Source organism: Dipodomys merriami, unplaced genomic scaffold (assembly GCF_024711535.1).
Source record: "Dipodomys merriami isolate MVZ:Mamm:240054 unplaced genomic scaffold, mDipMer1.0.p SCAF_5, whole genome shotgun sequence".
NCBI lineage: Eukaryota > Metazoa > Chordata > Mammalia > Rodentia > Heteromyidae > Dipodomys > Dipodomys merriami.
The window spans coordinates 64946597-64959754 of NW_027206068.1; the positions used below are offsets into that span (position 1 = coordinate 64946597).

Here is a 13158-nt window from a genome sequence, read left to right on the forward strand (position 1 = left end):
AGCCTTTGGATTATCAGCTTACGTAGTTATTCAATAAGCAAGCAGCTCATCCGGCCCCAAAAAGTTTAAATTTTTTTTTTAAGTTTAAAGGTTTAAATTTTCTAAATAGTTTACATGAGTTCTGGTCTCATAGCTATAAGCCTCCCTACTCAGGAGGCTAAGATCTTGAGGATCATGGTTGGAAGTCAGCCAAGGGTTTAAAAAAAATCCATAAAACTTCATCCCCATAATAACAAGCAAAGAGCCAGGCTTGAAGGTGTGTGGCTCAAGTGGTAGAGCACCAGCTAAGCAAGGAAGAAGCCAGACAAACTCAAGGATCTGAGTTTAAACTGCACAACTGGCAAAAATAAAGTAAAATTAAACTAAAAAGAATCTGAAACAAAAAATGAGCATGATATTTAATTACTTATGGACCCTCTAAGTGAATTATTTGATAGCTCAGGTAATAACAAAACATCTGCTACAGGAGGTTGATTGGAGTAAAAGAGCATCCATTCCAAGTTCAAAGCCTCTTAATCTTCTTTATTAAGGACATAAATTGGGAGTGAAACATGCCACACTGAAATCCTGCTATCTCATTTATTAACTTATAACCTTGTGCAATTAAGACAGCAAACTAAGACTCAACAAGTCACGTATAAAGTGGAAATAATAACTCCTGTATAAGAGGGTGTTATCTCTAATGGGCTCAGAATAGACTGAAAAACTGAAGACTCTAAATATAGCTAATGTGATTCCTCAAATGTGAAAAGAATCCTTGTAAATGATGTAGCATTATTGGACTGTCATAATAATACATACTTGGATAGGCATGCTATCTCCTTATCCACTGCTACTAACCAGGATTCTTCACAGTGGCAAGCACAAGAATCCTGTTACAAAGCGGAGGTCCCCAACTACACCCCTCAATTCCTCAGAGGAGCTGACAGGTTTTAGAAGCACTTAGCTTGGTGCCAGTTAGGCAGTTCAGCCTCAATTTTCACTTTTATATAAATCCTTTCGTCTGCTTCAGAACACAGGAAGTGACGTGCACAACCCCACAAAAAGAACTGGAAGTTGCTATGTGTTTCACCGATGTGCACTCCTGACTTCCCTGAAATTATCTGGGAAATGTTCGAGTGATAAAAGAATAGTTGGTACTTCTTTTGTTACCTTGGGAGGCAAACAATAGAAAGAACTGACTAGTGATATCCTAGGCTGGATTCTAGCATAGAATAAGGATAATGAGTGGTGGGGAAAAAAACTAGTGAAATCTCAATGAAGTTGAGCAGTTAGTTCACAGAACTGTGGCATTATTGGTGTCTTTAGGTTAGCTTGTTTTTGTGTACAGGGTGTTAAACTCGGTCCTTCTCAAGCTTAATAGGCAAGTGCTCTGCCACTTAAACCACACATCTGGTCCTTTTAGTTTTGTTTTATGTAATAGGTTAACATTTAAGGGAAATAGAGATGTTTTGTGAGAATGCTCTTTTTTACAACTATGGTCTAAATTTAAAGTAAAATAAAAAAGGTTTTAATATAATTTAAGGGAGCTGCTAGGATGCCTATTTGATACACTGTGATGTATCTTGGTCTCGCACATGATGTATTACAGGCCAAACCCTTGGGCCTGCTCTGTGGAAGCTAATTTAAATGTCTCAGTTCTTCTCAGATTATCTTGGAGGAAGGAAAGGCAGGACTCTATTCAATAAGTTTCAGAAAGATTTCCAAGAAAGAAAGAAACTGATTTTGTAGGTGAGCAAAGTAAGAAGTCAGCCCCATCTATTTTGTCAGATAAGCAACTGGAAGGTTAGTATACTTAAATCATATTAGAATGCATTTTCATATACAATACTTAATATAAAATACTTATAGTATCTTAGTTACCAGCAACTAGGAAGAAACTCCAAACTGTTAATTCATGTAAGATGAGAAACATGAATATCCTCTTTTACTTTAAAAGTAATATTTCTTCAGGAATTATCTAGAAGTAAAAGTTTCCATTGACAGGTCATTAAAAAGAAATTTTTATTTAAAAATACATCATATTCTTCATCTATAAGGATTTGATGTTTGTGCTTTATAATCTGGTTTGTTGTCCTAACACACTATGATCTGTTAGGGGCTTTTGCCAATAGAATGTGATCTGTTAGAATTTATTACACCAAATGAGGCAAGAGCAAGAATTAATATGTATAATAGGTTTCCATTTGAAACTAGCTTAAGTTATATTACTTTTTAATGAAAACAGTCCTTTAAATGTTTTGATTTGGGGTTTTTTGGGGGGAGGAGTTGCTTGTTTGATTTGGGTTTTGCTGGGTTTTATCAAGGTTTGAACTCAGGGCCTTGAACTTGCTAAGCAAGCTCTCTATTACTTGAGTCATGCCCCAGCCCTTTGTGCTTCAGCTACTTTTCAGAGAGGGTCTCATAGATACTTTATTTTTGCCCTGAACTATGATCCTCCTACTTATACCCCCCACATAGCTAGAATTACAGACTAACCCAGCACTTTTTGTTAAGATGCAGTCTTACCTACTTTTCACCTTGGCTTGTCTCAGGCCTCAGGCCTCCCATTTCTGATTCCCTAGTAGTTGGGATTATAGAAGTGAGCCATCATGACCTGCCCTAAATGCTTTTAGATGTTAATATTTTGGTTATAAATATGTGTCACACTATAATACCACTTTGTAATACCATTATGATAGTATTTTAGCAGTATCCCTCTATATATAACAAATCATCTATGTGATACTGATTAGGCAATGCTATGTCAAGTTTCAAAATATGAAAAAAGGACAAAAATGCTGCTAATCCCACCACCCTGGCACCACTTTTTACCTTTCCAAAGCCTCCTTTATGGGTCATTTTCATTGATCAGTTTGAGAAGCTTGTTACCATTTTTATTGAGTTCTAAGGATTGGGATCTGAAGGAATATATAGTCATTTCTGTGAAATATTTTATTTGAAATTTTTGTCAGGAAAATTCAATTCCGATTCCAGAACTATTTCTCTTAGAATAACAGTCAGTCACCAAATTAATGAAGGGTTAATTGACAGTCATGTTTAACTCCAAGGCCTCAGGCATGCAGTTATTAACAAATGTGTGGGAAGCCTCTCTTGAGACTAGCGCTCTTCTGGGTGATTTCAAGTGTTCCATAAATATTGAACTAAGAAAACTCCTTGGTGAATGTCAAGTAATTGGTCAAGTGATACAGAAGTTCCAAAGGAAGAAAATGGCTGAGCTTCAGCAGTTAGGAAAGAAGTGAGAATGCAGATGTGTTTTTGATCATCAGGGTACCACACACATTTATAAAGATAACGACGAAATACTTTCCAGTCAAAAAGAAATGACATAGAGGGCTGGGAAGGTGGCTCAGTGGTAGAGCACTTGCCTTGCATCCATGAGGCCATGGGTTCGATTCCTCAGCACCACATAAGCAAAAAAGAAAAAAGCTGGAAGTGGAGCTGTAGCTCAAGTGGTAGAGCACTAGCCTTGAGCTGAAGAGCTGAGGGACAGCGCCCAGGCCCAGAGTTCAGGCCCCACGACCAGACCCCCCCCCAAAAAAGAAGAAAAGAAATGACATAGACAGTGATTGAAAACCAGACTAAAACATGGAGAGCTTGTTGGGGAAAGCCTTTGGGACTCAGGTAAATTTTGTCTTTATGATGCAAGGTTACGACACTCACATCTAGATAGTTACAGGAAATGATTGTACATGTCTTCAAATGTCTATTGGTAGTGGCACTAATGCAGTGTAGATAAGAAGACAAAGCTGGCCGGGCGCTGGTGGCTCACGCCTGTAATCCTAGCTACTCAGGAGGCTGAGATCTGAGGATCGCGGTTCAAAGCCAGCCCGGGCAGGAGAGACCGTGAGACTCCTATCTCCAATAAACCACCAGAAAACCGGAAGTGGCGCTGTAGCTCAAGTGGTAGAGCACTCGCCTTGAGCTGAAGAGCTGAGGGACAGTGCCCAGGCCCAGAGTTCAAAACCACGGCCAACAACAAAAAAAAAAAAAAAAAGAAGAAGACAAAGCTGAAAGTTAGGCTACATATTTGGACATTATGTAATAAATGCACAGTTGTATGTATAGAAGCAAATGCAGAGGTAAGTGTTAGTAACCCCTTCCTTCCTCCTTTTCTGGGTAGGTTGATGGAGAAGCGAGAGGTGATTTTGTACTGTGATCTCCATGGCCACAGCAGGAAGGAGAACATCTTCATGTACGGCTGCAATGGCAGTGACCAGTCGAAAACGAAATCCTTATACTTACAGCAACGGATCTTCCCACTGATGCTGAGCAAGAACTGCCCAGATAAAGTAAGCACCTTGAAGATTTCCCTTTACTAACGGGAGTCCTGCTGGGACAGTGGAAGAGAGCAGCTTTCTCAGTAACCTCATTTTATATTGAGTTCTTCTGACTGACTTACACAGCTGACTACATAAGGAAATAATTGTGTGGGATTGCTTCGTGACCAATACTTTGAAAATATTTTTGGGTGCTAGTAGCTCACATGGCAATTGTAGCCACTCAGGAGGCTGAAATCTGAGGATCTTGGTTCAAAGTCAGCCCCAGCAGTCAAATCTAAAAGACTCTTATCTCCAATAAATAGGCAAAAAGCCAGCAGTAGAGCTGTGATTCAAGTGATAGAGCCCTGCTTTGAGCACAAAAGTTCAGGGACAGCACTCAGGCCCTAAGTTTAAGCTCCAGGAACAACACACACACACACACACACACACACACACACACACACACACACACTCAGGCCCTAAAGTTTAAGCCCCAGGAACAACACACACACACACACACACACACACACACTCAGGCCCTAAAGTTTAAGCCCCAGGAACAACACACACACACACACACACACACACACACACACACACACTTTAAATCTAGTTATGGTAATCTAATGAGTTCCAGGCTACAACACACACACACACACACACACACACACACACACTCAGGCCCTAAAGTTTAAGCCCCAGGAACAACACACACACACACACACACACACACACACACACACATACACACACTCAGGCCCTAAAGTTTAAGCCCCAGGAACAACACACACACACACACACACACACACACACTCAGGCCCTAAAGTTTAAGCCCCAGGAACAACACACACACACACACACACACACACACACACACACACACACACACACTTTAAATCTAGTTATGGTAATCTAATGAGTTCCAGGCTACAACACACACACACACACACACACACACACACACACACACACACACACACACACACACACACACACTTTAAATCTAGTTATGGTAATCTAATGAGTTCCAGGCTATTGTGAGCCACATGCTGAGACATTGTTTCAAGTGCAAACAAAGAGACAAAGATTATTTAACATATGGAAGGTTTCTCTATTTGCCATTCAATATGTTTTGAGTTCTTTTTTAGTGTTTTAATAAATGTTTAGAGCCTATACAGGCTAAAGAATTGCTCTTAAGAATTGCATAGTAGCCGGGTGCCGGTGGCTCACAACTGTAATCCTAGCTACTCAGGAAGCTGAGATCTGAGGATCATGGTTCAAAGCCAGCCCAGGCAGTAAAGTGAGTAAGACCCTTATCTCCAGTAAACCACCAGAAAACTGGAAGTGGCACTGTGGCTCAAGTGGTAGGGCACTAGCCTTGAGCTAATGAGCTGAGGGGCAGCACCCAGGCCCAGAGTTCAAGCCCTACAACTAAAAAAAAGAAAAAAAGAAAAGAAAAGCATAATATTTTTATATATCTAATATATTTATTCAAAGTTTGCCAATAAAAAATTAATAACCAATATTTCAGCAATGTAGAAAAATTAGATTGCGAAAAGAATAACATATAATTATTTTCACACAAATTGAAATGTTACAACTAGTCAATTACAAATTTGTAAAATTTAATTTAATCATGGGGCACTAGTGACTCACACCTATAATTCTAGTTACTCAGGAGGGTGAGATCTAAAGATTGCAGTTCAAAGCTAGCCCAGGCAGCAAAGTCCATGAGACTCTTATCTCCAAATAATAATTTAAAAAACTGGAGGTGTAGCTATGATTCAAATAGTAGAGTGTCAGCCTTGAGCAAAAAAAGCTCAGGTACAGAGCCCAGGCCCTGACTTCAAGACCCAGAATTGGTACACACACAAAATATATTTTAAATCATTCTTTAGAGAAAAGATTTTAATATGACAAATATAATTCCCATGGACTTACTCTTAAATCCTCAACGAATCAATTATAAAAGATTTTCTGGAAAGGGCTCATTGGGGTTTTTTTGTTTTTGTTTTTTGTTTTGGACAATTGGGGCTTAAAGACATTAGGAGAAAAATATCTGGAGAAGAAAAAAAAAGACAAAAGACTTAGAAGACAATGGATGAGGAAGAAGAGGAGGAGGAAGTAGTTATTTATAGAAAGCACAGGTTTGTTACCAAAAGAGCATTTTCCCTTCCGAAAAGTAAGAGAGAGAGAGAGAGAGTTGAGAGAGAAGGGATGGAGGGAGGGAGGGAGGGAGGAAGGAAGAAAGGAAGGGAGGAAGGAAGGAAGGAAGGAAGGAAGGAAGGAAGGAAGGAAGGAAGGAAGGAAGGAAGGAAAGGAAGGGAAGGAAGGGAAGAAGGAGTGAAGATAAAGACTCAGGTCTACAGTATTCTCAGTTAATAAACTGAAAAATTAGACTTCATCAAAATTCATGTTTTTATTCTGTAGAAGATTCTGCTAAAATCTTAAGGGGGAGAAAGATGTGCAATCACCTAACTGACATAAAACTTGTAGCCAGAATACCTCAACAAAACAAGCGACCTAATTAAAAGTGACAGTGATACTACACTGTACACAGCTCACCTAAAAAGATAGATGATGGCAAATAAGCCCCTGAGAGACGTTTGACAGCAGTAGCCATTAGTAAGGAACTGCAGGTTCAAATCATGAGGAGATCCATTGCATTTAGCCATTGAGACTGGCTGAAACAAAAAGTACCAACAACCCCTTTTATTTCTATTGGTCAGGTAGCCCTTTAAGCTTTAGGGAGCGTTGCAGATTTCACAGAACTACTTATATCATTTTCAGCCCTTCCTCTTAAGAAAGATACAGGACCTCACTTTGATTTGCTGCCTTTCAGTTTTCATTCCCAGCTTGCAAGTTTAAAGTGCAGAAGAGCAAAGAAGGAACAGGAAGGGTTGTAATGTGGAAAATGGGAATCAGGAACAGCTTTACCATGGAGGCCACCTTTTGTGGATCTACTCTGGGTAAGGTCAACTATTCTCTATCACAGCCCTCAGAGCATGAAGCTGTGGAGAAACACAGGGGTTTGGGGGGGTCTGGGGAGTGGAGCTAAAATTGAGATTTTTACTACATAGCCTAAGCTGGCCTCAAATCTGTGATCATCCTGCTTCAGCTTCCCCGGTGCTGGCATTACAAGTATGTATCACCATACCTGGCTTAACATACATATCTCAATGTAAAAATGATGAGATAGATCATTTTATAGTGAGCACATTGTTTCCATTAAAGGGCATACTGATATTTAATTCTATAAACAGGGTAAGTTTTCACTCCAGGGACTATTTCTTCATATCTATTTGTTTAGAAAGGACTTTTGTAGCACATACATAGACTATTCTAATAGACTGTGTCATAAGTAATCTTCTAATCCTGGTTGCCTTTGAAGAGGACTACTATAGATTATCTTAAAAATAGGAGTTCCAGGGCTGGGAAGGTGGCTCAGTGGTAGAGCACTTGCCTTGCATGCCTGAGGCCCTGGGCTCGATTCCTCAGCACCACATAAGCAAAAAGAAAAAAGCCGGAAGTGGCACTGTGGCTCAAGTGGTAGAGTGCTAGCCTTGAGCTGAAGAGCTGAGGGACAGCGCCCAGGCCCAGAGTTCAGGCCTCATGACCGGACCTCCCCCCAAAAAATAGGAGTTCCAGGGGCTGGGGTGGTGGCTCAGTGGTAGAGTGCTTGCCTTGCATGCATAAAGCCCTGGGTTCAATTCCTCAGCACCACATAAGCAAAAAGAAAAAAAGCCAGGAGTGGCGCTGTGGCTCAAGTGGTAGAGCGCTAGCCTTGAGTGAAGAGCGGAGGGACAGTGCCCAGGCCCAGAGTTCAGGCCCCACAACCGGACCCCCCCCCCAAAAAAAATAGAGTTCCAGGGCTGGGAAGGTGGCTCAGTGGTAGAGTACTTGCCTTGCATGTATGAGACCCTGGGTTCAATTCCTCAGCACCACTTAAGCAGAAAAAGCCAGAAGTGGTGCTGTGGCTCAAGTGGTAGAGTGCTATCCTGAAGAGCTGAGGGACAGCGCCCAGGCCCAGAGTTCAGGCCCCACAACTGACAAAAAAAAGGAGTTCCCAGAGATTTCAAGTAAAAACCAATGCAATGTTTTTAATCTCATTTGTTATTTGCAAGACAAACAGTAAGGATTTCTTTATCAATTTTCTATGCTAAAAATCATTTTAGTTCTCTGAACTAATAAAAAAGAAAACTGTCCTCTGTAGTCTCATTTCAGACATGAGACTTTTATTCAGATGTAGCACGTAGTAATGTAGTTAGAATAGTCCATGATAATTTAATTCTCACATTGTGAGAAGACCTATCAATTCAAGCGCAGCATGCTGGTATATGCCTGTAATGCCAGCACTTGAGAGAATGAGACAGGATAATGACAAATTCTAAATTGCCCTGGGATATATAAGAAGACCCTTTCTCAAAAATCAAGAAAAGCTGAATGTGTATCTTGGTTTGGTTTTTGAAAAAATGAATCAACTCAAAAGAAAGCGTTGAAAATCCTACACACGTACTTTCTGCCTAGATTTTAAGATACCTTGAAATTGGTACAGCATTGTTCATGATGATTAAAACATTTTTTATGAAGTCTTTACCCCAGTTTTTCTCTGAGTAATGGTGACCAGCAGTTCCTAACAGGTAACTCAACCTCCCATAACAGCATCACATTGTGGATTTTCTTTACGTATGGATTTCTCACATCCATGTATGTGTGGGAAGCCAGTTGGGGTCCAGGGGTGGCCAGACAGGAAGCCCACTGTTGAAGAACAGCCACAACACATACTACAGATCATATGAATGTTTCCTTTGTGCTCCCTTGCGACATAGGCCTTCCTGATTAAAAACAAAAAGGATGAAGTCATCCTCAAGTGTGGCTAAACTTATTGATGTTTTAGGTAATAAACGGGGCACTCATTTCAGCACCCGAGACTTGGAGTCGATAGGCTATCATTTTTGTGACTCTCTCTTGGACTACTGTGATCCTGACCGGAGTAAGGTAAGTCTTTCCATTCAGCTCACCACCAGCCATCAGGAACAGATATTTCCTCTTAACGATTCTAATAGCACCAGGGGTCTCCGTGATTATGAGTCACCATAACTCTTATTCCAAATGTCTACAAATAGTCAACTCATTCGGTTAGAAAGCCAAATTGTTTTTTAGTGGTGGTGGTTTTCTGGGGGTTATTTTGCTGGTCCTTGGGCCTGGGTACTGTCCCTGAGCTTCTTTTGCTCAAGGCTAGCACTCTACCACGTAAGCTCCAGCACCACTCCCAGATTTTTCTAAGTAGCTTTTTGGAGCAAAGAGTCTCACAGACTTTCCTGCCTTTGCTGGCGTCAAACCATGATCCTCAAATCTCAGCCTCCTGAGTAGCTAGGATTACAGGCCTGAGCCACCAGTGGCCAGCCAAAGTTGTTTTAGTAATGAATTTATTTATAATCTTCCCTAGTACTATCAGTGTCTGAAAGAATTAGAGGAAATGGAGAAGCATATAAGCTTGGAAAAAGGCCCTGAAGATTCAGATACTTCTGTCATAGAAAATTCCTTGGATCTAGAGTCTAGGTAAGGCAAGATCATGTAAGTCATTTTTTTGTTAAGTTTGCTTTACTATGTTCTTTACTAGACTATCATTGTCACTTCCTCTCTCTCTTTCATTTATTTATTCATTTATTTATCCATTCATTTATTTATTTAGTGTACTGACTTTGAAGTCAAGGCCTTATGCTAATTAGGTAGGTTTTCTACCACTGAAGTCACATCCCAAGCCATTTTAGCTTTAGTTTTTGAATAGCGTCTCATATTTATGTCTGGCCAGACTGGAAACATAGACTTCCTATCATAGTGAGGACGACAGGAGCATATTACTCTGCCCAGCTTTTTATTAGTTGAGAATGGCTTCTCATGAACTTTTGCTCATGTAGCTCAAACCGTGATTCTCCCTGTGTCTGCCTCCTGGTGAATGACCTTTCAGTGTGCTGGTGAATTTTGTTGGCTAGAATTTTGTTAAAGATTTTTGTGCGTGTGAGCTGGTACTGGGGTTTGAACTCAGAGTCTGGGTGCTTTCCCTAAGCATTTTTTCTCAAGGCTAGCACTCTACCTCTTGAGCTTAAGCTCTACTTCCAGTTTTTAATTAGTTATTTGGAGAGAAGAGTCTCACAGGCTTCAAGATCCTCGGATCTTAGCCTCCTGAGTAGCTGGGATTACAGGTGTGAGCTACCAATGCCCAGCTGTGTTTGACATCTTTAATCTGGTAGAACTCAATATTGGAGACATTTGGTGCTGAAAGGGGTTTTTTTTATTACAAATTAAATCTCCCTATTAATAAGAGATCTATTCAAACTTTTGTTTTATTTTCATTAACTTCTCAAGTTCTGTGTTTCTAGAATTCATACATTTATTCTAAGTTATTCATAGTGTGGCATACAACTGTTAGTAATAGCCTCACGGTCCTTTCGTTTTAATTTTGTGCTGGTATTGGGGCTTGCACTCAGGGCCTCATGCTCTTGCTCTGCTTTTTCTGCTCATGGCTCTCCCCTTGATCACACCTCTATTTCTATATTCTCTCTGGTGAGTTGGAGATTAGAATCTTATAGTCTACAGCCATGGTGGCTTTGAGCCACCACCCTCAGTTCTCAGCTTCCTCTGTAGCTGGGATTATAATCATGAGGCACCAAGCCTGGCTTTCTTATGGTTCTTTCTTTCTTTCTTTCTTTCCTTACTTTTGTGGTAGTGGTATTGCGTTTTGAACCCAGGGCCTCCCAAGTGCTAGGCAGGTACTCTAACACTGAGTCATGCTTCCCTCCTGCCGTGTTTTTATGGTATACATGTGTTGTTGTTGTTGTTGTTGTTGTTGTTGTTGTTTAACAAAGCATCTCATTTCCTGTCTAGTGCATGGCTAAGGGGCAATCTGCCTACTTCGGGCCTTGTTATTTCTGGGATCATAGGTACATGCTTTCTTCTGTTGAGAGGGCATCTCTAAGACTTTTCTGCGTTGGCTGGCCTTGAACCACCATCCTCCAGCTATAATGTAGCTGGTGACAACACAGATGCATGCTATTTTACCTATCTATGGGTTGAAAGAGGTTTCATGAACTTTTCTGCCTTGCCTTCAAACATTCATCCTTCTATCTTCACTCCTCCAAGTAGCTAAGTTACAAGAATGAGCTTCCAGCACCTGGCTTTAAGGTTTCTTACTTAATTTCTGAATCTACCTGACACTTAGATTGGTTTTAAGACTTACTTCTTGCATATGCCTTCTATTAGTTTATGTATAGAGACCAAATCTCAGAAATATTTTTTCATTGATTTCCTTTCAAGCAAATAGTATTTTCTTATCAGTGCATTAAATGACAATTAGAGGTAGATTGTCTTTCATTTTCTTTTCATTTTTGTCTTTTTCTTTTTCTTTCTTAATTTATTTCTGTTCATTATATAACCCAGGCTAGCCTCATATTCATGATGGTAGCCCAGGCTAGCCTTGAACTCACAATCTTCTTGTTCAATCTTCCAAATGCTGGAACTACAGGCATGTTCTGTCTCATCTGGCTGAGTCTCTTCTCTTGAAGTGCTGTTTTAGATGATGCTGCATTGTCTTTTAGCTGAATGAAAATGTAACGATGTAAAAATAAACTAATCTTAAGAGTTATTATAGATACCCATGAGAACTAGGAAACTCCCAAGATATATAACATTTCTTTTTTTTGAGTCCTACTATATGCCAGTTACCATTTTCTCCCAAGTAATGAATAGCTTACATTCCAGTTACATGCTTAATAACAATCACAAAACTAGATTTCCAGACTATCTAGAGGCATTGAACACCAAATCATCTTGGTAAAGTCACTTCAGGTCATTAGAATTATCTGACCATTAAAAACAATGATCTTAGATGCCACTAAAACATTCTGATAACTAAAATTACTATTGTTGCTTTGTTTTAGTAGCCGAGGCTCAGACAGTTCTGACTCCAATGATTGTGAAACTTACCTTCTCCAGCTAACTTCACAGGTAGGATTGAAAGATTTTGCTTTGGGATGGGTACGCTTATTGCTTATTGCTAATTGTCAGGCAATTAAAAGGTTGGCAATTACATCATTATAATTATATAACTGTTTTACTGACTTGTGCATATCTTTAAATCATAGTCTTTTCTAATCTTAGGGTTTTTTTTTATTCTAACATCTTCCTTTATAGATGAGATTATTAAGATCCAGATTAAGTTACTTCTCAAAAGTCACACCCCTTGGTATTGACAGAGATGGTAGCCTCACCTGACTTCTAGTCTCCTATTTATTTATTCACCTGCACATTTACTATTCAGCTCCATAATGGGCTCCAACTATGTATCAGGCACTGTCTAGGTGCTAGGGAGAGAGCAATGAACAAAATGAGAAAAATCTTTCCCTCTGTAATCTTATCATCTGCTTAGGAAAAACACACAATAAACAAACAAATAAGTAGACTATATGATGGTGTTAGGTTAGGACAAATTCCTTAAGAGAAAATTAAAGCATGAGTGTTTCTATGGTGATTGTAGTTTGGGATGGAGTTACTAAGATGAAGATGTAGTCATTAAGGAAGCCAGGAAGGAAGCCAAAGCTATACTAGGGTGTTAACAGCCTCAAAACCTTAGTGGCTCATAACTTTCATTTTTTCCACTCATGGGTCTAAAAGTCATCTCCACTTCCCTTGCCCTGAGTTCAAGCCCAAGAAATAGCACCAAAAATAAGCTAGAACAAGCATGTATCACTCATCAAACCAAAATAACTTGGGGAAAGAATTTGAGGGGTGCTGGGGATCAGATCAAGGACTTCACACATACGGGGCAAGAATTGTGGAATTTCATTGTGTATATGTTTGACATCTCCAGTCGTGGTGACATATTGACTAAGTCTTC

At 39.9% G+C, this 13158-nt stretch overlaps 1 protein-coding gene and 1 long non-coding RNA gene across 14 annotated transcripts in view; one reads left to right on the top strand and one right to left on the bottom strand.

Annotated features, from left to right (window-relative positions):
• The window catches only part of Agbl3 (AGBL carboxypeptidase 3), a 47289-nt gene that overhangs the window by 19799 nt on the left and 14332 nt on the right, over positions 1–13158 (top strand). For 12 of the 13 annotated variants that reach the window (XR_011366949.1, XR_011366948.1, XR_011366950.1 and 9 more), the window contains exons 8-12: positions 4124–4292; positions 7105–7231; positions 9160–9260; positions 9712–9824; positions 12203–12269. Coding sequence is in view for 10 of the 13 variants with exons in the window: in XM_069996806.1 (XP_069852907.1) it covers positions 4124–4292; positions 7105–7231; positions 9160–9260; positions 9712–9824; positions 12203–12269 (577 nt within the window). In the remaining 3 variants the exon portion in view is untranslated. Of the gene's footprint in view, positions 1–4123; positions 4293–7104; positions 7232–7342; positions 7407–9159; positions 9261–9711; positions 9825–12202; positions 12270–13158 lie in introns of those variants that run through there. The other variant, XM_069996813.1, reaches the window with a different exon arrangement.
• LOC138809819 (uncharacterized) overlaps positions 1–13158 on the bottom strand; it is a 38488-nt gene that overhangs the window by 796 nt on the left and 24534 nt on the right. The gene's annotated exons all lie outside the window — the stretch shown is intronic.